Genomic DNA, 25,996 nt, shown 5'->3' on the forward strand with positions numbered 1-25,996 from the left:
TATCTAGGTTGGTTCTATAGTTTAGCTATTGTGAATTAAGCTGCTATAAACATGGATGTGGCCGTGTCACTGTAGTATGCTGATTTTTTTCTTTTTTTAATTAGTTATACACAATAGTAGAATGCATTTTGACATATTGCACACAAATGGAGCACACCTTCTCATTCCTCTGGTTCTACGTGGTGCAGGATCACTACAGTAGTGTAATCATACATGTATATGGGTAATAATGTCTGTCTCATTCTACTGTCCTTCCCATCCCCACCGCCCCACTCTTCCCCTCACTCCCCTGTACACAAACCAAATTTCCTTCATTCTACCCTTGAATTGAGCTGCTATAAACATTGGTATGGCTATGTCACTATAGCATGCTGATTTTAAGTCCTTTGGGTACAAACCAAGGAGTGGGATAGCTGGTTCAAATGGTGGTTCCATTCTAAGCTTTCTGAGGTATCTTCATACCGCTTTCCATAGTGGTTGTACCAATTTGCAGTCCCACCAGCCATGTATGGATGTACCTTTTCCCCCACATCCTCGCCAACACTTATCATTGCTTGTATTCTTGATAGTTGCCATTCTGACTGAAGTGAGATGAAAGAGTAGTTTTGATTTGCATTTTTCTAATTGCTAGAGATGATGAACATTTTTTCATATGTTTGTTGACTGATTGTATTTCTTCTTCTGTGAAGTGTTTGTTCAGTTCCTTAGCTTATTTATTGATTGGGTTATTTGTTTTTGTGTTCTTTATATATCCTGGAGATTAGTGCTCTGAGGTGCATGTGATAGATTTTTTTCCCATTCTATAGGCTCTCTCATCACATTATTGATTGTTTCCTTTGCTGAAAAAAAGCTTTTTAGTTTGAATCCATCCCATTTGTTGATTCTTGATTTTATCACCTGCGCTTTAGGAGTCTTATTAAGGAAGTCAGTTCCTAAGCCCACACGATGAAGATTTGGGCCTACTTTTTCTTTTATCAGGCACAGGGTCTCTGTTCAGCTATAGGATTTTTTTTTTTTTCCAGCTATAGGATTTTGATTGGCAGTGAAACCTTGCACTTTCTAGTGACAAGAGTGCTACTTTATAAATGCTGTCAGCTCAGGCGGGGGAGGCAGCGATCAAAGGAGGCAGATTTAAAAGGGCCGATTGACAGGCTTTATTGAGATATCACTCCCTGGTGGAACTCGATCAGACCCACAGAGGGGACAGGGGAAGGGTCTGAGGAGAAACCGCGTGGAAGCTCGACTGGACTGGACTTTTATGGGGCTTACAGCAGGAAGGGAAGGGCTTGGGACAGGAAAAAGTGTTCTTAGAGTCCCTTGTCCCCTTGGAGTTGGTCAGGGGAGTTGGCTGAACTCCAGGATTGGCCAGGGGGTCCTGCTGATTGACAGGCTTTAGTCAGGAGATCTGGCTGATTGACAGGCATTTCCACCGGCATCTGATTGATGTTCTTTTCCGGCGCGGGCTGCTTTGTTCTAAGTTGCCACTAAGTCGCCACAAAGTCGCTGCTACCGACCTAACAAAGCCACTTTTAAAACTTCATCTAGATGAAAAAGAAAATTGTGATGTAAAATCATATTCTGTTGAAATGCATGAAGAAGAACTGCAGAATCTAATGAATTCCTTGGAAGCAGCTAATAAGGTGGTCCTGCAGTTGAAATAACAGCAAATGATGAATACCAATGCTATCAGATTCCACTGCAAAACTGGTATGGCAGAGTGAATACTGTGTGTTCTGAAACCCTCTCTCTCTCTCTCTCTTAAAAAAAAAAAAATAGCCATCTAGTTACATTTGGGAAACAAAATTTAAATGAAATTAAAAAAAAAAAGAGTTGTTGTTTGATTTTCCTGCGGTATGGAATGATTTGCTGTGTGATGTTCTGATGTATAGAGTAGCCCCCCAAACCTATAAAATCTCACTGAACAAAGGACCAGGACTCACTCCCTGGGACCACTGCATTGGGAATGGTTGTGAGTCCAGGCTCCAGCTTGCAATAAAGACTCTTGTGTGATTGCATCGGATTCGGCTCCTGGAGGTCTACTGGGGTCCCATGAATCTGGCATAACACAGCAGTGTTGAGATACCAAACATAAAAAATATATCAACCTCCCTGAGGAACAGGAAATCACAATGATTGATAGGAAACTCATAAAAAAAGACGAAAAAGCTATAGTAGCTATTTATATTTTCATAATGATTATTTTGTTTCATTTATTAAGTACTTGAGAAATCTTTATAGATACATTTTTAAAAGCTTAAAAATAGATTCTAAAGTAATGCAAACACAGGAAACACAAACATGCTTGAATATTGCTTAAAAATTTATGTGAACAGGAAGAACATCTACTATGGATATATGATTAATTTGTGATATTTTGTGATATTTAAAAATGACTTTTTTTACAGAATGTGTAAACTGCATATGTAACTCTGGGGCTCCTCAGATAGCTCAATGTGGTCTCTCCACATGGAGTCCCAAAATGAAGTCCAACTCAGGGATGCCAGACTTCTCACACAGCAGTTGGTGAATGTCCCAAGAGAAAGTGCAGAACATGTATAGTTTTTTTCTAACCTATCCTTGGAAGTTTATTATTATCACTCTACCTAGGTTCAAGATCCCTAGGTTCAAGAGAAGGGGGCATAATCCATCTCTTTCTCTTTTTTTCTTTAACACATTTTTAGTTGTAGATGGACACAATACCTTTATTCTATTTATTTATTTATTTATTTATATGTGGTGCTGAGGATCAAACCCAGTGCCTCACACATGATAGGCAAGTGTTCCACCACAGAGCCACAACCCCAACCCCCAAAATCCATCTCTTGATGGGAAGGGTGTCAAAGTGTTAAGGTTTAGATATTAGGGGTCCCCCAAAATTTCATGTGTGAGATAATGCAAGAAAGTTTAGAGGTGAAATGATGGGGTTGTGAGAGCCTTAACCTATCAGTACATTAATCCACTGATAGGGATTAACTAGGTGATAGCGCTAGGCAGTAGGGTGTGGCTGGAGGAGATGAGTTACTGGGGATGTGTCTCTGGGGTTTATATTTTGTCTCTGATGAGCCTAGCTTAGTCTCTCTCTCTCTCTCTGTTTCCTGATGGCCATGTCCTGACCTGCTTTCCTCCACCTCTTTCTTCTACCATGATTTCCTGCCTCATTTTGGGCCCACCTGTGGAGCCAGCTGTCTATGGACTGAGACCTCTGAAACCCTGAGCCCCAAATAAGCTTTTCCTCCTCAAAAACTGTTCTTGTCAAGTCTTTTGGTCATGACAGCAAAAGAGCTGACTGAAGCACAAAGAATTTGAGAATATGTTTTAAAACCATCAAGTCCTGACCCAACAGTTCTGGCACCTTAGAAGATATCTGTATATGAGACCATTAAAAAGAACTGAAGTCTGTAGACTGGGAAAGCATTGGTATCTTGGCCCCTCAACAGACCAGGTGAGTCTGTACAGGGATAGGAGAGGTGTCAAAGTGTTAAGGTTAAGCCCCTAGTACTGGGGGCTCCAAAGGAGAGTTAACTAAGGTGAGGTCCTAAAGGACAGCTCTCCAAAGTGGCTCCATGTGGCAGATATCAGGTATAGCAGTACTGGAATGACCTGACTTCAGGGTTTTCCCAGGTTAGAGATCTGACTCAGAACTCCTCTAATCACAGACTATAAAAGCCAGTCTAATTGGTTTAGTAAATAATAATAATATAAAGAATAATTTGGGGCTGGGGATATAGCTCAATTGGTAAAGTGCTTGCCTCACATGCACAAGACCCTGGGTTCAATCCCCACCATCAGGAGAATGAATGAATAAATAAATAAATAATTTTATTCACAAAATCTCCTAGACAGCCACAGAATTGGAGTCTATGCATCTAGGAATAATGTTCAAAGACCACAGGAGGTTGCTCCATCAGCATCTCTACTGCTGCTGAAAGGCCCACTATCCTTGCATACATTGTACTGCAGAGGCTGAGCACTGAAGGATGTTGCTATACCTTTGGCCACTGCTGCATATCTGAGTTAACTTGGACTTCACTAAAGGTATTCAGAGAGCAGAGCTCATTGGATGTGGCATTCTACCATCACATTATGGTTGACCCTGGTCTTTGAGCTCACTATCTTAGGAGGCAGACAAGAAAATAAATTCTGAAGCTGCACTTTGCCAGGAATGATAGCAAGAAAAACTCAAGAGAAATCTGCCTGAAGTGTCAGAGAGGGCCTCTGAGCTTAATCTGAATCGTGGAAGAATTTCCAGGCAGATGCAAATGCAAAGGCTTTGCAGTTTAAAGAGTCAATCACACACAGGAGCAGAGAGCAGGTCAGTGTGTCTAGAGCCAAGGGTGCTGGGGAAGAGCTGAAAAGGAGAAAAGAACATATCAAGGAGGGCAAATGCCAAAGAGTTGGGACTACTGAAGGAAACTGGAAAGTTCGAGTTGAAGGCAGTGAGGAAGATGTGTGGGAGACAGGGTTAGAATGAATTTGGGCTAATCTCTAGGTGGGGAAAGTCAGAAGACAACTGGGGCATTCTAATGAAAACTGATAAAGGTAGAAACTAAAGTAGGGATAGAGGATGACCCTGATCCTAGATGTTAAGGAGTGAAAAGACCACATCTAGGGACAAAGTAGATAGCAGGGTAGTAGGAGAGGGCTTTGAGTTTAGGGTAGTCACTAGATGTCCTCTTAGAGGATGAGGTGATTGGTATTGCCATTGATTGTAGAAATAAAGAGAACAGGGGAAGAGAAGAAGGTACATTTTAAATTTGTGGTGTGTCGCAAGGGGACAAAATTGCAACCTATGCAGTCGAAGGGAGAAATAAAGAATGTCCACGTGCTTTTGCCCCTTTCAATGCTTTATTCACTCAAATTACTCAATACAATTTCACTCTATAGGTTCTTAATCAAGAAAACGACAATCCTTGATGCTAGGCACTGGAACAGATATAATCAATTCACAGCAAGCAATTCTAGATTAATTAATTCACAGCAAACAATTCTAGATTAATTCTAAGCATTGCAAAACACACTTAATCATAACAGGCTAATGACAGACATTCCCTCTGCAGGCTAAGTTCAAAAGTCTTAAGCCTTAGGCTTTATGTCCAGCAGATGCACACTCACTCAGACCTCGGTGACCAGTGACATCATTTACCCTGGGGTCAGAAACATCTGTCTGGTGGTCTCCACCCTGATCTTCTCACCTGATAAGCGAGGACAGCCCGCCAGGGGCTTCACTCTGTTTATCAGGGTGAGGGGAAGTAACTTGTTTGAGGCCAACTGGAGGGGTCTATGGGTGTGCCTGGTGAGACTGCAGGTTTCAAACTGGAGTTTTTAAAAATGGAGTTGCTTAGGCTCAGCCTTAGGTCATCCTCACAGGTGCCTCTGGGAGCTCAGTGAGAAGATGTAGTTTTCAGTAGAAGAGGAAAAGTATGTAGTTCCATTAATCAGAGAAACTGGTGTTTGAGAATTTAATCCCTGAAGAGAATTGAGACACAGAAGACTAAATCTGTGTCCTCACAGCAGAAGCTGCTCCCCTTCTTTCTTAATGTGTTGAAAGGTACTGTCAAAAAAAAAAAAAAAAGATTTTTTTGCATATTGGGAGGCCTTGGTTAATAAGTGGATATCACATGATTTCTCTTCACCTGGACTTGTTCACTGTTAAAAAAATAAAAAGGAGGATAATACCTCCCTGGGCACATTCCTTCCCTTCATCCAGTGTGATGTGAGCGGATCACATATCAAAGAACCTGGCTTGGGAGCTGAGTGTGGACAAAAGTCTGATCTTCGCTAACTCTGAATTTGGGCTAATCTCTAGGTGGGGAAGGACCCCTTTCTTTAACTGGTCAAAGACTGTGTCCTATAAAGCGGGGTTCTAAATATGAGAGATCATGTATGTGAAATGCCCAAATGGCACAGAAGAAGCATTCAACAAAGGTATGTGATTCATATGAACTCTGCACATTGATTACAAGCTTGGAAAACTTGTAGCATAATGCCAAACTAGAAAGAACACACCTCATCTCAACAATTGCAACATTGCCCTGGATCCTACTATACAGTTCTTGGCAACTGCTGAGATAATAAGAGAATCAGATATTTATAGCTCTGGTAAAAAGTACTGCAATTGTTATTTATGGATCCTGCACAGTGCCTGGGAAAAATACAGAGAAATGTCACTAGAACTATCAAGTCACAAAATACTTTGCCTAGGAAAACCATGGTTTCTTTAAGTTTCATTTTGCTTTACTTAAGCCTACTGAATCTGCCTTACCTGCCCAAAAGGCAAACAAAACAAAACAGAACAAAAAAGCTTGTGGTTTTTACCGTCAAACCATTTTCTTCTTCCAGAAAATCCAAACCAGCATCTAGCTCATCCTGGTTACATTGTTACCCCTGAGGACTTGGATTGACATCTCTAACTAAATTCAGCTCCTCCAATCGCGGGCACAGTGGTGTGGAGGTCGGGGTGAGGACCTGGGAAGACAAAGCCAGGCTTTCCCAGGTGACAACCGCACTCCCCGATACTGAGATGGACCCTGGCATCACTCTCTGCAAGAGGGCACGGAATCTCATTTCTCTCAAGTTGTCCAGAACCCCCCAATTTTTTCTTTGGGGGGGGCAGAGCTGAACCCCGACAACCCAGGCAAGTCTAGGGGGGTCATTCCCCATAGTAACCACACGGTGTAGACGGATGGCTTTTAAAAAGTAGTAGTGTCTTTTGCTTCCCAGACCAGGGTAATTTGACTACTTTCCGGGGAAAGGCCCAGGCTCAGGTATTTTAAAGCCCGCTCAGATGGTTCTCACACCAGCCCAGTCCGAAGGTTTCGGGAGCGCGCCGGCGCTACCACGTGGGCGCTGGAGCCGCCGCCGCGCGCGCTCGCGCCTCTGACGCGCCACGCTCTGGCGCAGGCGCGCACGTGAGCCTTGGGCTCAGCGCTGGGAACTCCGGTAGCGGGTTTCCGCGACCGCGCCGCCTCCTCGCGGCAGCTGTGCGAAGGCGGCAGGAGCCAGCCAGCCAGTCGGCCCCGAAGGAGGCGTGGACATGACGCCGGGAGCCGACGAGCCCGGAGCCCGCGCTGTCGCCTAGGGCGCCCCGGGGGCTCCGCGGACGGGTGGGGCTGGGGCTGGACGCGGCCCAGCACTGTGCGGATGGCCGTGCTTCCGCGGACCGCACTTGTCTTCCTGCTCCTGCTGGCCGCCCCTGTCAGGTGCCAGGAGCAGGATCAGACCACCGACTGGAGGGCCACCCTGAAGACCATCCGGAACGGCATTCACAAGATAGACACGTACCTGAACGCCGCCTTGGACCTCCTGGGAGGCGAGGACGGGCTCTGCCAATACAAGTGCAGCGACGGTGAGAGGGTACCCAGGCCCCGCGAGCCGCGTGCTTCTAGGGGAATTGGGGTGAGCTGGGTCGTGGAAGTGCGAGAGTGACAGATGCAGGGCAGACCTTGACGGAGTCCTTTGGCTGTGGAAAAGATTACCCACTGCTAGAATCTTGCTATTCTTGTGATTGAGTAACCTGGATACAAGTCCGCCCCACTGTTGTTAGGATAGGAAAGAGGTCGCGGGAGTGCGTCCTGTTCCTGTGTACTCTTCTTTCATTGCCACTTGCCGCCCCCCCCCCCCCCCGCAATTGCACAGAATTGCCTAAGAACTTATTGACATATGAATCCTGGGAACTGAGTGGAACAGACTGATTTTAGCTCTGTATTTTGGCGCTGATACATGAGTCAGCTGAACATGCAGAGCTAACCGAGAATTTTTAAATCATGCCCTATTCACTTTTTCGAGAGTTAGTATTAAGTGGTTTTTATTTTTTTTCTGCAAAGCTGCAGAAAATAAATTACGACCTTTGAACAGATTTCTGGTGTATTCAGTTGTTGAGAGAGAGTTCGGGTAACTTCTAGAAAATAGTCTAGTAAAACTTTGACAGCTCTCTTTGGATATCACTGATCCCTCCTAACTGTTGGTCAATATTAGTATAATTTTTCATTAATTTCATTTAAAAAAGACTTTAATTCTGTTTGAAACTGAGGACTTGTGGCAGTGTAGGGAATAATAAACTCAGAGGTTTCTGGTTTTTATTTTAATCACTTGACTGCTTAGATATTTTAGTAGTTCACGTAAGCACTGGGACTTCTGTTTGGAGATTCAGAATGTTACGATAGCACAAGATATGGGTCTAGTTAATGCCGGTATCTGAAAAACAATAGAAAACTTCATCACTTTAATGGTAAAACTAGGTTGTAGGTATAGGTGAACTTAAAACCTATATCATGTAAAACTGTGATGCCACCTGCTGCCTGTAATTCTCCAAATAATTTCTAGCTTTATGTTAACTAAGATGAAGAATGAGCTACATCTTGTATGTGTTAAAGTGCTGAACAGGTACTGAGACATGGTTTTTTTTAGTTGTAGATGGACACAATACCTTTATTTATTTATTTATTTTCATGTGATGCTGAAGATTGAACCCCGCACCTCATACTTGTGAGGCGAGCTCTCTCTGCCACTGAGCCACAATCCCAGCCCCTGAGACATGTTTTATTTATTGCTTGTAAAATTTATGCCTAAATGCATCTGGAAGAGTGTTTTTGTTCTTGTAGAGCTTATTGGAACAAGTGAGTGAGTAATTTAAAGATTAAATGATAGCCATTCCTGAGGCAAAAGTTACGATTTTACTTAGTCATTTTTACTCAGTACACAAATTATTAGGGTCCCGACTATGTCAGGTGTCATTCTTCTAATTGTTGTGGTAGGGAGAGACCATCAGAAAACTGATAAGTGAAATGAGCCAGATATGGCCTGTATTATGCCAGTGTTTTGAGAACAGTAAGTCTGCAAAGACAGTAATGGAGAGTTGGGTGCAGTTTGATTTTAAACAGGATGTTCAGGAAAGCCCCCACAGAGAAGAGAATATTTTAGAAGAAATATGAAAGTGGACATGGTGAATTGAGACAATCTGAAGAAAGAGCATTCCAGGCAGATGGAACAGCACAGAAAGACCAGTCACAGATGACTTTGAAGGTTTTGGCCCCAGCCAAAGGGAGTGTGCAGTTGCCATTTACAGAGATAGGAAAGGCTTAGAAAGAGTAGTCTTCGTAAACTTTGTTAAGAGTAGAGTAGTAGAGTTTAGTTACATTTAAAATATCTCTGAAGTTGAATGGATACTATTTCTATTAAAAGATTGTCTTCATCTTTCCTTTTACCTTTACTGTCTTCATCTTCCATCAGCCTCACAAAATTTGCATTTGGAGTTTAGAGTAAGGTTCTTTTGTCTCTTAGTAAGTAATGTCTTTTCAGTGGACATGTGATTCAGAGCCAGCATACTGACAGTTCCAACTCAATGAAAACTATTCTTTTAATTGCCATTACTTGAGAAATCTTCCTGGAACAATGAGTCAATTTTTCATAGATTTGGCACGAGACCAAATCAGATCCAAACAGAAAGACAAATCCCAAAGGTAGGGGAGCATAGGGAATAAGGGATGTTTTTCAGTTGCAATAAAGAGATCAAGGAAGCTTTAAGGAAAAAAAGCAGGATGAGGGAGATAATGGTAGGGGGAGGGCGGTCAGATTAAAGTACACAGACTTGGTGCATTGGGTCCTGCTTGTTTTACTTATGGGACTGGCATTATGGAGACTTGCTCCTTTACTTTTGGCCACCCACCTTTGGGTGGGAAAAAGGCTTTATTGAGACTAAAGTTATTTAGGGGAACAAATTGGTAGTTACCACCCTTTCTTAATTTTTTTCTCCTTGATACCTGAGAAGATTTGAGGAAGAAAAGTTTATAGTTTCCTTTAGAAAATAGAAAAATTGTTTTCTAAAAACATTTTAAAATTATGAATGTCATTTTTTTTCATTAAGTGAAACACAAACATACACACATATCTTTTGCAGTATGAAGGATTGAAGCCAGGAGTCTTGAATCACTGGGTTTCTACCACTGAGCTACATCCCCAGACCTTTTTTTTTTTGCTTTGTTTTGTTTTGTTGTTGTTTATTTTTGAGACAGGGCCTCAGTAGGTTGCCCAGCTGGCCTTGAATTTGGATCCTTCTGCCTCAGCCTCCCCAGGTGCTAGGATTATAGACGTGTATATTTTTTGTTTGTTTCATTTTACCCTCCCCTCAGGAATTATTTTAATTTTTTACATATATAATTTTAATAGTGCATTATAATTATATGTAATAGTGGAATTCATTATGCCATATTTGTATATTCACATAATTCGATCAGTCTTATTCCCTAGTACCTTCCCTTTCCCTTTCCACCTCCCTCCCGTATCGGCTTGCTCTACTTTTTTTTTTTTTTTGGTCTTAATTTTTTTTATTAGAGCATTATAATTATACATAGTATTTGGGTTCATTTTGACAAAATTACATATACAAGGTGTTTGATTTCAAACCACATCCCCATTCTTCCCTCGGGCTTTTGTCTTGCTCTACTCTCAGATGTCTATATTTTAAGAGGATCCCTCTGGCTGTTTTACTGACAACTAAAAGGGTCAAGCAGGGTGGGGACCCACAATAGAAACTGGTTGATGCTTGCAGGGAGTCTAGATAAAAGGTAGTGGTGGTTTTGTCTTTGTTGGTAGCAACAGAGGCATGAGCAGTGGTTGGATTTGGGATGTATTTTGAAGGTAGATTTTGCTGACAGCTTGGAGGTGGGGTGTGAGTAAGGTTTTTTTTTTTTGTTTTTTTTTAAATGATACCACAATTTTTGGCCTGATCAACTAGTACAGAGTTGCCATTAGCTGAAATAAAAAGAATAGTTTGGGGCATTACGAAGGATAATGGGGTATTTGTGGGCTTTTGAGAATGATTGAATAGAAAGTAGAAACACTTGAGAGAATTATTGCAGACTAATCTTGGGTAGGTGAGAAGTATGGGTTTTAGTACATAGAGGGACTGGCCAAGAACAGATAGCAGTTAATAGGATGAAGGTCGAAGATGTGGGTTCTGATGTCAAAGATGTGGGTTTTGATGTCAAGTGGGTAGGTGTTCAAGGTCATCCACTGAAATGATGGGAACAGAGATGTTGGAATTTGAGAAAAATAGAGAAGTGAATGGACTAGAAAAACAAAGAGGCATACTGACCCTATGGAGATTAATGATGCTGGGTTTAGTTTCCAATGTTTGTGAATGCAGGTTGGGATTCTACCATTATACTTCCTACAAAACAGTGGTAAGATTTTGTGTGACCCAGCTGCCTTCCTCTTCTGCTTCTGATCTGCTTCATATTCTTTCAGGTGAAAAAAAGTTGATCTGTTTGGGGGTATTTATGTTAAATCTAGGAAAAAGTATGTAGAAAAGAACTAATGTCTCAGACCATGTAAATATTTAGATTTCAGTTGTCTATACATATAAGACATCAAGAAAAGGAAATACTGCTTAAGTAAAAAATGAAATTAATGAAGTCTCCCATGACTGGTCTTTCTGTGCTTTGTTTGCTTTTAATTCCTCCCTGATCTCTTCATTTTCTTAGCTTTATGTATGTACTTATAAAGCTTAGGGTATAGTGGCTCCAGTATATTGTGATGTTTTGGTTTGATTCTAATTTCCTTTCTTCTGTTATTGAGTTTTTGTTTGCTTTGTAAAAGCTAGCACTAGTAGAAATGCTAAACTTTTAAATGTTCAGCAGCTTAAAACACCACTTACAACAACATTTAAAATTAAATTAATATATTTATAATTTTGGTGTCCAAATGAACTTTAACAAATAATGAATAATTTATTCAGAAATAATTGTTTCAACATGAAGGTGAATTTAGAACTTTAAAACAATTTAAAATGTTTCAGGAAACTAGCAATTTTGTGTTTTGCTATGGCTAAAGAATATTTTAATTTCAGCAAAGAATATTTCCCATTTTTTTTTATTAAGTAATTTCTTGGGTGCTCATTAGTGCTAAGAATATTCTAGGTGAGGAAGACAAAGTTCCTGTCCTGTTATTTTAATTTGGTTGATAAATGCCTGAAAGAAAAATAAAGCCAACCCCTGTATGTAAAGTGGATATGAAAGGGAGTGGGTGTTATTTTAAATGGGTGAGCTTTTGGAAGGCCTCTCTGAGGAAGTGAAATTAGCAGGATGCTTCCAAAGAAACCAAACACTAGACACACGTGCCCATTTTGCTTCTTACACTAGGGAACTGGTTTTACCAGCATTTATTTTATAGTGTTAGTTTAGTCAGCTTTTGTCACCGTGACCAAAATACCTGACAAGAACAACCTTAGAAGAGGAAAAGTTTATTTTGATTTCAGAGGTTTTATCCATAGTCTGCTGCCTCCATTGTTCTGGGCCCAAGTTGAGGCAGACTGTCATGGTGGAAGGGTGTGGTGGTGGCAAGCTGCTGTATTCTTGGCAGCCAGGAAGAAGAGGAGAAAGTAAGATGTCAGAGACAAAAGATAACATTCAAAGGCATGTCCCCAGTGACCTACTTCCTCCAGCCACACCCTACTTGTCTATAGTTACCATCCAGTATAGATATCCTTTTGGTGGATTAATCCACTGTTAGTTGTAGCCCTCATAATCTAATCATTTCCCTTTTGCACATTCTTGCATTATCTTACATATGAACATTTGGGGAAACCTCATATCCGAATCACAACAGTGTTATTATCCAATGTTTCAAATCAATAGATATTGAATCTTTATTACCCAGTTTTATCTTTTTTCCTCAGAACAATTATAAACACTCTGCGATTGAGATAACAACTTCCTAAACTCCTAGCCTCCATGTTTGTTTTCACCTGTTGTTACTCTGTATATCTCTGTCACTCTTTATTCCTTTAGAGTGGGTGAGAAATATATACAAAATAAGAACATGTCTATGTGTATTAATATAACATGTATATGTGTATCACTATCATTACATCTCATTAAAATGTCAATGACTGTTTTTATAGAATTGAAATAGAAGAAAATTGTATGGCTTTAAATAAAATACCACGGGAAGAAATTGTATAACTACTGCTATTGGTGAACGTTGAAGAAAATATCTTCCCTGTAAAAAGGGGAAAAGTAGGCACTTGAGACAGTGCCTTCAAAACTCTAGCCCAGTGTCAGTTGCTGAGGATGATAGTCTTGTTCGAACAGAATAGGAAGAGGTGCCAGAAATCTGTAAACTGGTAGGAGGGGGAACTTACCAGGTGTCTGAAAAGTTGAACACATAGGCAAATCAGTATCACTTTCATACAGTAAGATCAATCCTTTTTTTTTTTTTTTTTTTTTTTTATTCAACTTCCAGACACCATTTTAGGGAAAACACTTCTAAATTTGAACCATTAAGTCTAATTGTGAACCTGAGAAATATGAATAGTAAACTTCTTATTTTTTCTGTTTCCAGGCTTTCTGAACATGCTGGGTGTTTGTTGTACTCTTTAGATTCACAATGCGACCCATTGTTTAATGTGTATCTCTAGAAAAGTTGCTAAACATTTTGAACAGTTGGTTGTTAAAACCCCTGACAGGAGGGAGCTTTCTGATAATGTTTGAGGAACTGAAAGGATTTCCTAAGAATATGACAGCCTCTCCCTGCTATGATTTGAATATGGTTTGTCACTTCCAAAACCCATGTTGAAATTTATTTCCCATGATGAGATGCAGTATTAAAAAGTGGAACCTTTAAGAGATGATTAGAGCTCTGCCCTTGTGAATGGGTTAATCCATTTCTGCAGTTAATGGATTAATGGACTAATGGGTTACTCAAAAATTCAATTGCTGAAGGACTGAGTCTCTAGAAGTAGATATTAAAAGTTCATTTTAGAAAGAACTAATGTTATTTTTGTTCCTTCTTTTATGCATGTTCTGAGGCACAGCGGAAACGTGTGCTGTCTTGCTGTCTCAGGCTCTATTAATATGAGTTTTTTTTTCATAATTGTCTCAAAGGGGTAATAGGAAGATGGTGGAATGAGATGGACATCATTATCCTAAGTACAAGTATGAAGACATGAATGGTGTGAATATATTTTGTATACAACTAGATATGTGAAAAATTGTGCGCTATATGTGTAATATGAATTGTAATGTATTCTGCTATCATATATAACAAATTAGAATAAAAAATTAAGATTAAAAAGGGTAATAGGAACTGGTTGCATGGTGCATGCTTCCAATCCCAGAGACTGGGAAGGCTAAGGCAGGAGGATGACAAGTTTGAGGCTAGCCTGGACAATTTAGTTTCAAAATAAGGGGAAGGGGTTGCTGGGGATGTAGCTCAGTGATAGAGCATCCCGGGGTTTAATCCTCAGAAATGCAAAATAAATAAATAAAAATCCAAGGGGTGTGATAGGCCCAACATAGCTAATGATGTTCAGTTTGGGGTGCCACATTTTTGTTGTTATTATTAAATATTTTTTAGTTGTTGATGGACCTTTATTTTATTTACTTATTTACTTTATTTTATTTACTTATTGCTGAGAATCTAACCCATTGCCTCGCATGTGCTAGGCAAGTACTCTACCACTGCTGAGCTGCAACTCCAGCCTCTGGAGTGCCACATTTTAAAAAGATTAGAAGTCATATGTGTTACAAATGATATGGTCAGGAAAGGCCTTGCTGAGAATGTAAACGTCTTAGTGTATTTGGGATACTGTAAGAAAATGCCATCAGCTGTGTGTTTTATGAACAACAGAAATGCATTTCTCACAGTTCTGGATGTTGGAAAGTATAACTTCAAGGTACTAACAGATTCAGTGTCTTGTGAGGGACACCAATTCCTGGTTTTGAAGGATAGAATCTTCTTGCTGTGTCCTGACATGGGTGAAGGAGCAAAGCAATTCTTGGGCCTTTTTTATAATGGGACTAATTCCATTCATAAGCATTCCACCCTCGTGAACTACTCATCTTGCAGGGATCCCTCTTCCTAAGACTATCACATTTGAGACTATAGCAATGAAGGAGCAGATTGCTAATATCAGGAGGAAGAGCATCTTTAGCCCACAACCAGCACTGGCTTCATGAATGAAGGTTCCAAACATGAGAAATCTCTAGGGAGTTTTGAATTAAAGAGACAAGACTCTAATTACCTTTAAACCAGCTCCAGGACAGCTCCTCCTAGCTCCAGCCTCCAGCCACCTATTGTGGTATCGAGGTTTACTGAAGAGGAGAGAGAGAGGAGAGAGAGAGAGAGAGAGAGAAAACACGCCAGGGAGTGGACTTTTATTGGGGAACGAAAAATTCTGGGGAAAATCTCATCCAATGAAGATTAAGGGGGGCAGCGTCCCAAGGTTATGGGCGACAATTGGGTCTTCGGGGTAGTGGCCAGATACGCCTCCACACGGATAAGCCCTTGGACCTGAGCAGGGTGGGGAAAGCTCTGGATACAAGATGTGCCTAAAGCGCCTCTGGCCCAGCCAGGGAGGAAACCAAATCTCGTGGGAGGATAGTCTCCCACAAGCATCTGTGTAGGGCAATAGCAGGTTCAGATGTCCCCAGGCAGCCGGAGCAGACCAGGCGTGTCTGTAAAACAGCAAAAGATCAGATGTGATGGAATGGAAAGAGAAGGAGAGAGAGTAAGGAGATGTGGTCAGAAGTCATAGAACGCCAGATTATATAGAGTTTTTAAGGTTTACAGACTTTGGTTTTTATTCTGAATAAGATGAGGAGCCACTGGAGAGATTTTGAGTAGAAGAAAGACTTGATCTAATGTATAATTCAGTGAGATCACTCAGGTTGGGAGTGGTATGAGGTGGGGAAACCAAAGTCGAGTGATTATGGCAATAATCTGTGGTGGTTTGGAATAGGATGGCATTAGTGGAATTGGTAAGAATTAGTTAGATCATGAACATTTTGAAGGTAGAACCAACAGAGTATGTTGAATTGAATGTGGGATGAAAGAAAATAGAATCAAGAATGGCTAGGATTTTTTGCTGTAAGCATCTGGAAGTATGGAGTTGCCATTAACTGAGAAGAGAGAACTGGATGGAATAGTTTTGTGGTGAATGTCAGAAAGGACATCTTTAGAGGCCCATTAGACATCCAAGTGATTAATATATCCCCTTATGTAAGTCCTTTTGAATGGGAAGCCAAATCAGTTTTCTTAGAAATGAAGGTAAACTCAGGAGATAAGAGTTGAAGGATCATGACTGAGGTGATAGTCTGAGGCATTTACCTTCAGCTTCTGAGGGCCCTGAAATAACCCCTCTTCCTGAATGGGGCTGTAAAAACTAGATGCCAGTTCTGTCATCAGACTCCGTTTTCTAGACTTATTTTAATCATTCCATTTTGTACACATTGTTTCTTCAAAATGGGTGGAACAGGCTGTTGTTTTGTTTCTTTATGAGGTTATACTCTCTTGAAGCTTCTCGGTCATCTCAACTTAGCATGAAACTTCTTATCAACTCAAACCATTTTTCAATCATTACTTTGAGTGAGTTACTTATTTAGATGGTTGATTACCAAAAGAGTTGCTTTTTTCCCTCCTTCCTTTACTTTTGGAGGGTAACCTTCTCTTTATTTTAAGTCTTCTAGCAATAAATGCTGCTTGAATGAAAGTTAGTGGAATACTTTAGGTCTCTCCTAAGTATTCATCTTTGAAGTATGTTGTGCTTTGGGTATGAGGTGTCCCCTGAAAAGGTAATGTTTTAGACAGTGTTCAGAGTTGGTATGATCATGAAAGCTATAACCTCATCAGTGGATTAATCCGTTTAATGGATTAATAATACCAGAAGGCAGAAGAACCAACATGTTAACAATTGGTGCCATTCATAGTGGAGTAGGTTATTTCTTGAGGTAGGAGGTCTGTGGGAAACATTCAAGAAGACAGTTGATGACTATCTGGTATGTTGAAGTGATTTCTGAATTACATGAGGTATTTCTGAAGTACCCTTCAAAATTTAAGATTGGTTTGATAATGTCATCTTTCTCTTTTTTACTGAGCCACTGGTGCTATTAGGAATTATAGCATAGCTAGAGTAATATAATTCCCCAAATGCCCTCTTGACTTTTTCATTAGCTGTAATATTCGTGAAACAGTTGGCTGGAGTGGGGGCAGTCCTATAATATCTTATAATGGTATTAAAGTTATTAAGTGATCATTGAATGACCCTGTCTTCCTTAGCTTTAGGCTCTGCCTGATTAAACCTGTTAGTGGTTATTGAGGTTTGTGTGTAGGGGAGCATTTTCTGAGGGTTGAAGAAATTTTTGCCTTACAAGATTTTATCCTAAATAAGTCAAGTGTTGAAATGCATTGGAAAATAGGCTGGCTTTATCTTGGTTTATAAACAGTAATTGCATTTTATAAACTGCTTTATTTGTGTCTATGTATATATGTGCATCTTTGTATATGTTCCACATTCTTCACCACAGGAGAAATAACAATAATTAGTATTCTTAGTGTTTATCAAAATAAAAACATAATCACTTATGTTGCCATCCAATTAAACACTAAATATTTCCAAGAATTAAGTACATTGCAGACCTTTTAAAGTATATATTTTATTTTTGTTAATATTGAAAATTAATTATGATACCATTTATATTTTATAGGATCTAAGCCTTTTCCACGTTATGGTTATAAACCCTCCCCTCCAAATGGATGTGGCTCTCCACTGTTTGGTGTTCATGTAAGTATTATTTTTTATTTGGTAAGTATTGTGACTGGTGGTTTTTGTTTTAATAATTTTGACAATATAAGACTTTGTGTATTCCTAGGCTTACAAATAATTTTGCTTGTTGTAGTAGTGATTAGGTTTATTACACTCCTTTTTGGCAAAACATTTAACTCTTAGAAAAAACAAAATGGTGTAAAATTGATCTTGTTTACATTAATATCATTTAAATTAAATTATATCATTTAAATTATTTTAAAACACAATTTTAAAGTTTAAAATAAAAGAGTAATACTAGGGGGGAAAATATAAATAAAACATGTGTTCTATATAAAAACAAGGCTCAGTGGCAGTTGTTGGGGACACTGGACCTGAGCCCATAATTATGGGAAAAAAATGTTTATGAGAATGATTCCTACACAAAAAAGTTTTGTGAATTATTTAAAATAAATAAGAGTTGTACATTCAAAGTAGTGATGTTCGTGGGGAATGGAGAAAGCTTAGGAAACAACCAATATTTGAGTTCTAGATATTTAAAATTTTCTGTGAAATTTCACAAAAAGCACATTTTATTTGTTAGGAGGTTAAAAAAAAAAAACTCTTTGAAAATACTAAAAATCAAACTTACCTAGCTTCTGTAGAAATCCCTTAATGAATTTGACCTTATCTTTTAAAGTTATGTTTTATGTTTTGGACAGTAGGAAGTTGTGTTTGTTGCTGGTGGGAAATTGAGTATTCTAACATTGAAAAATAGAGAGCAGTGAGGCATGCCAGAGACACCGTCCCATAGGTGGGTCTGGGTAAAAAGGTTTGTTACATGGGACACACCTGAAGGTAGAAATGGGTTTGTGAGTTTTCTACATAGTAGTCATTGTCATTTACTTCTATTAAGTCTATTTGAATGTAGTACTTTAGGAGAGGATGTTTGCATTTCATTAACAATAATCCATCTAAATGCCTCTTTCAGCTTAACATTGGCATCCCTTCCCTTACAAAGTGCTGCAACCAACACGACAGGTGTTATGAGACCTGTGGCAAGAGCAAGAATGACTGTGACGAGGAATTCCAGTATTGCCTCTCCAAGATCTGCCGAGATGTGCAAAAAACACTAGGATTAACTCAGCATGTTCAGGGTAAGAATGTTCTGGTGGTTTGGGGATGAAAAAAAGTAAAAAGTGCTAGGAAAACTTGGAGGAAGGTGTCTGAGGCAGAAAGAGAGAATTATTCATCCTTGTGCCCTGGAATATGACTCTAATCAAAATTGAAACCCCGAAGCCAGTTGTCTTAATCCACTGGGGCTACTAACAAACTTCAATAGACCCAGTAGTGTATAGACAATAGAGATTCGTTTCTCATTATTCTGGAGGCTGAGAAGTACACGATCAAGGCACTGACAGATTCATTGTCCTGTGAGGGCCCACTCCCTGGTTCCTAGAGGACACCTTCTAGCTGTGTCATCACATGGTGGAAGGGATTAGGCAGTTCTCTGGGGCCTCTTTTTTAAGGGGAGTTATGCCATTTTGGGGGATCCACTCTTTTGACCTATTCATCTCCCACAGGCCTCACCACCTAATTCAACATCTTGGAGATTAGGATTTCAACACAAAAATTTTTAGAGGAACAGTACTAGTGAATTTGAGAGCATTAGGACACTGATTTTGGAGAAGGATATTCTAGAAGATTTGAGTCTTACCTTCTTCTTTTGTATCCATGTTGGGAGGGTCCCCCAGACCACCCCTAGGTTCAGTGATATACTAGGAGGACTCACAGGTCTCCTCGCATAGTCATGGTCACCACTGTGATTTATTGTGGTGAGGGATGCAATGCAAATCAGCAAAGGGAAAAGGAGCTTTGGTATCCTCATTTATGAAATAAAGAGAATGGTAATACACACCTATCTCAGAGTTGTCATAGGGGAAACCTGAAATATTTATGAAATGTAAATCAGTGTTAAAGTAGTAGTTGTAGTAGTAGGTATAAGATTTCTCTACTGTCAAGCTGAAGAATGTGCTGTTCATTGAAATCAGAAGAGAAAGGCAATGAGAGGGGCAGGAAAGGAAATTAATATTTTTAATCATTTACCTTAAGATACTATGCTGGATAGTATCTTCATGTTTCCATTTGATACAAAAATCCAAAGAGAGAGGTGGTGTTATCCCTATTTTTCAAGGAAGAAAACTGAAGTTCAGAAAGTTAGACTTTAGACTGTCTGACTCTGAGACTTGTCCCATAAATAGTCATAGCTTTTATCCCTAAATCCTAATAACTGTACAGGATGAAATCTCTGTACCTGGTGAAGCTTGAATTTGCCACCTCTGTCCCCTTGCATGCTTTTGGCTAAGGTAAACTAGTGCACAGCTGAAGTGTAGAAGATGGATGCATTTCCTGTTCTCTAAGGAGGACATAGGAATGTGGCTAAATGATGAAACCAATTTTCTTTCAATCTCCTTAATAGTCTAGCCTTTGTATTTCCTTGGTTGGTTGTGCTCCTTAATGGTACAATCTTTTGGAGAACTTTAAAAATAAAGTGTTATGATTTTAATAAAAAGATTCTTCCTTATCATGAATATTTGAAACTGAAAGTCTTTGAACACCAAAGCCATCTTGTGCCACACCTCTGTAAATGTTGAAATAATCTCATTTGGATGTTTCAATTTTCTTAAATAAGGAAAGTAATGTACTGGGGATTGATTCTAGGAGCATTCTATCACTGAGCTATTCTCCCATCCCTTTTAGTTTTTTGTATTTTGAGACAGGGTCTTGCTAAGTTGCCCAGGCTGGCCATTATTTTTGTGATCTTTCTGCCTCAGCCTCCCAAATTGCTGGGATTATAGGAATGTGCCACAACATCTTGCTTCCATTACCTTTTTTATAGTTTCCTTTTTTTTTTCTTAACTTTAAAGAAATTTAAAAATCCTACCAAGGAAGAAACACTTTTGATTCCTGTGTCTACTGACCACTAAGCCAAATTTGGTATTAGTAAAGAAAGAGACTGGGTTCCATTTACTTTAAACATCTTTTGGTTTATTTTGTTGTGATTGTGGTATGGGGGATTGAATCCAGGAGTGCTCTACCACTGAGATACACCCCGGGCCCTTTTTATTTTTAATTTTGAGACAGAGTTTTGCTAAGTTGTCCAGGCTGTCCTCAAACTCATAATCCTCCTGTCTCGGCTTCCTGAGGCTGGGATTACAGGTGTACTTTAAGTGTGTTAAGTGACGTGTGATCGTTTTTAAGAATCCACTGGCCATAATGACATATTTTGAAGTTTCTGTTTAAACTTTGTTTCTTCTGCACCTAATACATCTTTCCAGGGCTAGGGGAAAGATGTATTATAGTTCAGTGGTAGAGTGTATGCTTAGCATGGGTGAGGCCCTGAGTTTGATTCCCAACACTAAAATTTAAAAAAAAAAAATCTTTTCCTTGAAATGCAAATTTAGGAGTTATCAGAAATCTCTATTAGTGATAGATTAAAAAAAAAGTTAACCTTGATTAACTGATCAGTGTTTTAGTAAAGTTCATTACCTGTCTAGTACAAAAAATTGGTTTGAACAGTTAAATGCTCCCAAAAAAAGAAGAAGAAGAAAGAAAAAGACATGGACAAAAGACTAAAACTGAAAGTCTGCAGATATGTCCTACCAGTGTGAGACGGTTGAGGTGACTTTCACCTAAGTTGTTTGGATGCGCACTAGGAATATGAGTGGCTCGTGTTTAACAACTAACAGTTGAAAAAAATGATGCTTTGCAATTGCCCAACAGTAATCACATTTTCTTCTTTTTCAGCATGTGAAACAACAGTGGAGCTCTTGTTTGACAGTGTAATTCATCTAGGCTGTAAACCGTATCTGGACAGCCAGCGAGCTGCATGTTGGTGTCGTTATGAAGAAAAAACTGATCTTTAAAGAAGATTCTGACATTTGGAGGCAAATGAGGATGAAAGAATATAACCTTTGCCAAAAAAACCCTAATGTTTTCACAGCATAAGCTGCCTTATTTTTGTGAAAGGGTCAGTTTAAGACCTTACAAGACTACATTACAACGTTAAAACCTCAAAGTAAAAAAAAAAAAAAAAAAAAAAAATGCCTTCTCAAGTGTCTTCCTGGACATTGCTGCCTTACTGGACAAATTCTTGATCAATCTCAAAACCAGGTATGTGTTAAAGGAAAACTTTTTGAAATAAGTATGTAACTCAATTTTCACAACTACATTTACAAAAAAAAAAAAAAAAGATCAAACGTAAAATGAATTATAAGGTCTATTCAACATCATCTTATTTGAAAATATGGAAAAATCTTCATTTAAAGTATCATTTGTCATGACATGTGTGTGTGTGTGTGTGTGTGTGTGTTGCTGGGGATTGAACCCAGGGCTTTGTACATATGAGGCAAGTACTCTACCAACTGAACTATATCCCCAGCCCTATCATGACATTTTAAATACACATTTATTCCTGGAAGGAACTGACATTATTCTTTCTCTATTTTAATTACTGAAGCCCCCTAAGCCTATAAATGAGTCACGCAGTTATAAGGACAACATTTCCTTGTCTATTTCTCTTATAAAATTGGAACTATCATCTGGTAAGCTCTTAGGGAGCAAACCCAGAATAACTAAGTATTCTGTGATGCCTAGAAGGTAATGTGAGCAATGTTCAGAAGCACAGCCATTCCCATTTAACCAACCACCCTTACAACAAATGTCATCATTTACTATAAACTCTGCCCAAATGGAGAAAAGATGGATTTAATGAAACAAATGAAAAGTTGTTTAGCATAACACACCAAAGCACTATATGCTGTTGTTTCAATGTTTATTACTTAGTACTCATTTCTCCTCATAGTAGACTCTTCCATATTTTTAAAGACGATAACTTTTCCAAATTGTGGTCTTAATAAAAAAAGTTATTCTCCCTATTGTTTTTTTTCTTTAATTCTTTAATTGTGGAGTCAAAAGGGGTAGAAAAGGCAAGATGCAAAGAACTGTCTTTTATAGATCTCTTATTTACACTGCAAATTATTAACAGACCTTTAAGAGCAAATCTCAGAAAACTTCGGCTGCTTCTGGCAATGTCTAGGAATGGTTTTTGTTGTTTTTATTTTGAGATTGGGTCTCTCTGAGTTGCTGAGACTCATCTGAAACCTGTGGTCCTCCTGCCTCAGGCTCCTAAGTTGCTGGGACTAAGGTGTGGGCCACCATATCCAGCTATGTCTGTTGAAAACTTTTCAACTCCATGGACTGTTCAGCTCTGTTCCCATACTGGTCTTTGCTTACCACTGACTGTTGACTTTCTCTCGCCCAGGACCCCAAGCCATGTATAAATTGCTTAGAAAGAAAAGGGCAGCACAGAGATGTTCCCTTGTAAGTCATTATAGACATAACTGGGCAGAAGGAAAGTTATGTTTATGTTCTGGAGAAAGGGCCACATTCCTAACTTTGAACATGTGTTATTGCTGGAATCTAATGTCTTCCCAATGTCTTGAGATGGTGGCAGCCATTCTGCTAAAAGATGTATACCCTGTTAGACAAGTCAGGTATATACCTTGTGGCTAAATGAGCAAACTGGGCTTCAATTTGAGTGCCTAGAAATCTTGATTGATACTTTATTTGAAAGTTTTGTAGAAGGTACAGTTTTGCCATCCATTATCACTTTTTAACTTTTTTTCCCCTGGTGGTATGGGGATTGAACCCAGGCTTCACACATGCTAGGCAAGTGCAAGGACCAGCAAAGCCTATAAGCTGTTTAGTTCATGGTCATAAAATATACAAAAAATAATAGAAACAGTTTTTGTATTTTTTAAAAATAAATTTATCTTGGAATAACTTTAGACTTAAAGAAAAGTTGCAAAGATAATTTAGAGAGTTTCTCTATACCCTTCCCTCAGTTCTGCCTGTTATTAACATTTTCTATAACCAAACATTTGTCAGGACTAAGAAACCAACATTGGTAATTACTGTTAACTATACTTTATTCTTCAGATTTTCCCATTAATGTAATTTTTCTTTTACAGGTCCAATCTAGGATACCACATTGCATTAGGCATGAGTCATGATGCCAAATTAGCCTCTGGTCTGTGGTGGTTCCTCAGTCTTTTCTTGTTTTGCATAACCCTGACAGTTTTAAGGAATACTGGTCAAGTGTTTGTGGAGTGTCCCTTCCTCTGGGTTTATATGATGTTTTCCTCATGATTAGACTGGGGTTATGGATTTTTAGGAAGAATACCACAGAGATAAAGGGTCCTTCATAATGCATCCTATCAGGAGTTACATGCTACCAACTTATTGTATTAACTTTGGACATTCAGCTAAGGTCTTAGGTAAGAAGTTCGGTTTCTCCAATATAAGTTACTATTTTCCTCTTTTGATATTTTGTTTTTTGGGAGCCAGTCACCAAGTCCAGTCCTGTGGGCAAGTCCAGTAGCCGGTGGGCAGGGTTATGTTCAACCTCCTAGAAGGGGGACCATCTGAATGTAGTACTTGGAATTCTGTAGGAAGGATTTGTCTCCCCTCCACCTCAATTTGATTACTTATTCAATATGTGTATCAGTAAAGACTCATGTATTTATTTTATACTTTGGGTGATATTTTTTTGCTCATTGTTCCATCTTGATTATTGGAAATTGTGTTAGGTTGGCTGCTTTGTCCCTTTGACAAATCCTCTTGATTTTTTAGCACTGCCTTATTCTCTGGCACTACAAGATGCCCTGAGCTCATCTTTTATATTCCTTGCCTCAGCCCTAGAATCAGCCCTTCTCTAAGGAACCTACTTCCTTTTGTTAGTACTTCAAAACCAAGATCTGGGCCTACGATCCAACATGCTGACTACACCTGATCTTGCTAGCTAAGCAGAATTAGATGTGGTTAGTATTGGATGAAGAAACCAAAATCTGGACACTGGAAGTGCTTCTTACTATTGGGACATCACTACCTCTTGACATCCCAGTAGACAAAGCTAGAAAAATGTATGTATATTAATCCATGTATATGTACGTGTCTATAATTATTTGTGTGTGTGTATTAAGCTCAACACAAGTTTGTACTATATTCAACTTGAATCTAGGGCATATATTTAGATTTCAGTGTTGCTATTTTTCCTGTTCACTGACTAAATTCATAAAAAGATAGGCAAAAAAAAAAAAAAATCAAAAGCCCAACCAAATTTTAGCAGCTCTTTGCAAAAAATATAATATTGATATGTTTAAGTAATGAAATATATTGCCTCCAAATAATGTCTGTGACTTTAAAATATTTATATACACTTTTCCCAGGGACAAATAAAACATTAATTCCATAGATTGAAAAAACGGAGCATAGAGAAGCTGCAGTGAAGACAGAATTAAGATAAATAAGAGCAAGAGCAAATTAAACACATGTAAATGGCTTTTTTTTTTTTTTGGTGGTGGTGGGTCCTGGGGATTGAACCCAGGGGCGCTTAACCACTAAGCCACATTCCCAGCCTTTTTAAAAAGTATTTTATTTAGATGGACTGGGGTTGTGGCTCAGTGGTAAAGTGCTCGCCTAGCACATGTGAGGCTCTGGGTTCAATCCTTGGCATCACATAAAAATAACATAAAGGTCATTGTGTACACCTACAACTATAATAAGTTTCTTATGAGTTGCTTAGAGACTGGCTTTGAATTTGGGATCCTCCTGTCTCAGCCTCCCAAGATGCTGGGATTACGGGAGTGTGCCACTGTACCAGCCATCAGGCATCCTTTAAAGAGGGATTTGTCTAGACTAGTTATACTAATAAAAATTATTTGTTTTGGGGCTGGGGTTGTGACCCAAGTGGTAGAGTGCTTGCCTTGCACACATGAGGCACTGGGTTCAATCCTCGGCACCACATAAAAATAAATGAATAGTTAAAACAAAGGTATTGTGTCCATGTTAAAAAAAATATTTGTTTTATTAACTTATCACTAATTCTCCCTCCTAAATTGAAAATATGGCTGTTTCTGCCAGTATTTATTGAAATAAGAGATTATCGGGAGGTTTGATGCAAAATGATAGTTTTATCCTGGTACAAAACAGATAATGTCCTAACAGTGAAGATGATGGAATCTTTGTATAAAAACAATTATTTAGTGAACTGACTTCAGTAACTTTTTTTTTTTTTTTGATACCAGAAATTGAATTCAGGGGCGCCTAACCACCGAGCTCTATCCCCAGCCCTTTTAAAAATATTTAATTTAGAGACAGGGTCTCGCTAAGTTGCTTAGGGCCTAAGTTGCCAAGGCTGGCTTTAAACTCATGATCCTCCTGCCTCAGCCTCCCAGCCCATTGGGATTACAGTCATACACAATCTCCTGTCTTCACTTCAGTAATTTTTTGAGATTAGAATGAAAATCCTTCCATATATACTATGATGCATTGTTAAGAGTTCACAGAAGGGCTGGGGATGTGGCTCAAGCGGTAGCACGCTCGCCTGGCATGCGTGCGGCCCGGGTTCGATCCTCA

The 25,996-nt window shown here is 39.2% G+C and overlaps 1 protein-coding gene and 1 long non-coding RNA gene across 3 annotated transcripts; one reads left to right on the forward strand and one right to left on the reverse strand.

Annotated features, from left to right (window-relative positions):
• Window positions 1-728: 728 nt before the first annotated feature.
• LOC131424702 (uncharacterized) lies at window positions 729-7,580 on the reverse strand. Its single transcript, XR_009228140.1, has 2 exons — window positions 7,282-7,580; window positions 729-1,541 (listed from the first exon to the last, which is right to left on the reverse strand). It is a non-coding gene; the product is annotated as an uncharacterized LOC131424702 (long non-coding RNA).
• Window positions 6,920-24,726, forward strand: Pla2g12a (phospholipase A2 group XIIA). Of its 2 annotated transcripts, XR_006854884.2 has the most exons (5): window positions 6,920-7,345; window positions 17,481-17,557; window positions 18,510-18,675; window positions 21,326-21,691; window positions 23,551-24,726. XR_006854884.2 is itself a non-coding variant. In XM_046458802.2 (4 exons), exons 1-4 carry the CDS (start codon window positions 7,141-7,143, stop codon window positions 21,442-21,444), a joined length of 567 nt encoding a protein of 188 aa, XP_046314758.1. In that variant the 5' UTR covers window positions 6,920-7,140; the 3' UTR covers window positions 21,445-22,455. The 2 variants fall into 2 exon arrangements, 1 of the variants encoding a protein (XP_046314758.1); XM_046458802.2 differs by lacking the exon at window positions 23,551-24,726 and having other exon boundaries at window positions 21,326-22,455.
• Window positions 24,727-25,996: the final 1,270 nt, after the last annotated feature.

Source organism: Marmota monax, unplaced genomic scaffold (genome assembly GCF_021218885.2).
Source record: "Marmota monax isolate L192 unplaced genomic scaffold, Marmota_monax_Labrador192_F-V1.1 WCK01_AAM20220418_F8-fsc00002, whole genome shotgun sequence".
In the NCBI taxonomy this organism is placed as follows: domain Eukaryota; kingdom Metazoa; phylum Chordata; class Mammalia; order Rodentia; family Sciuridae; genus Marmota; species Marmota monax.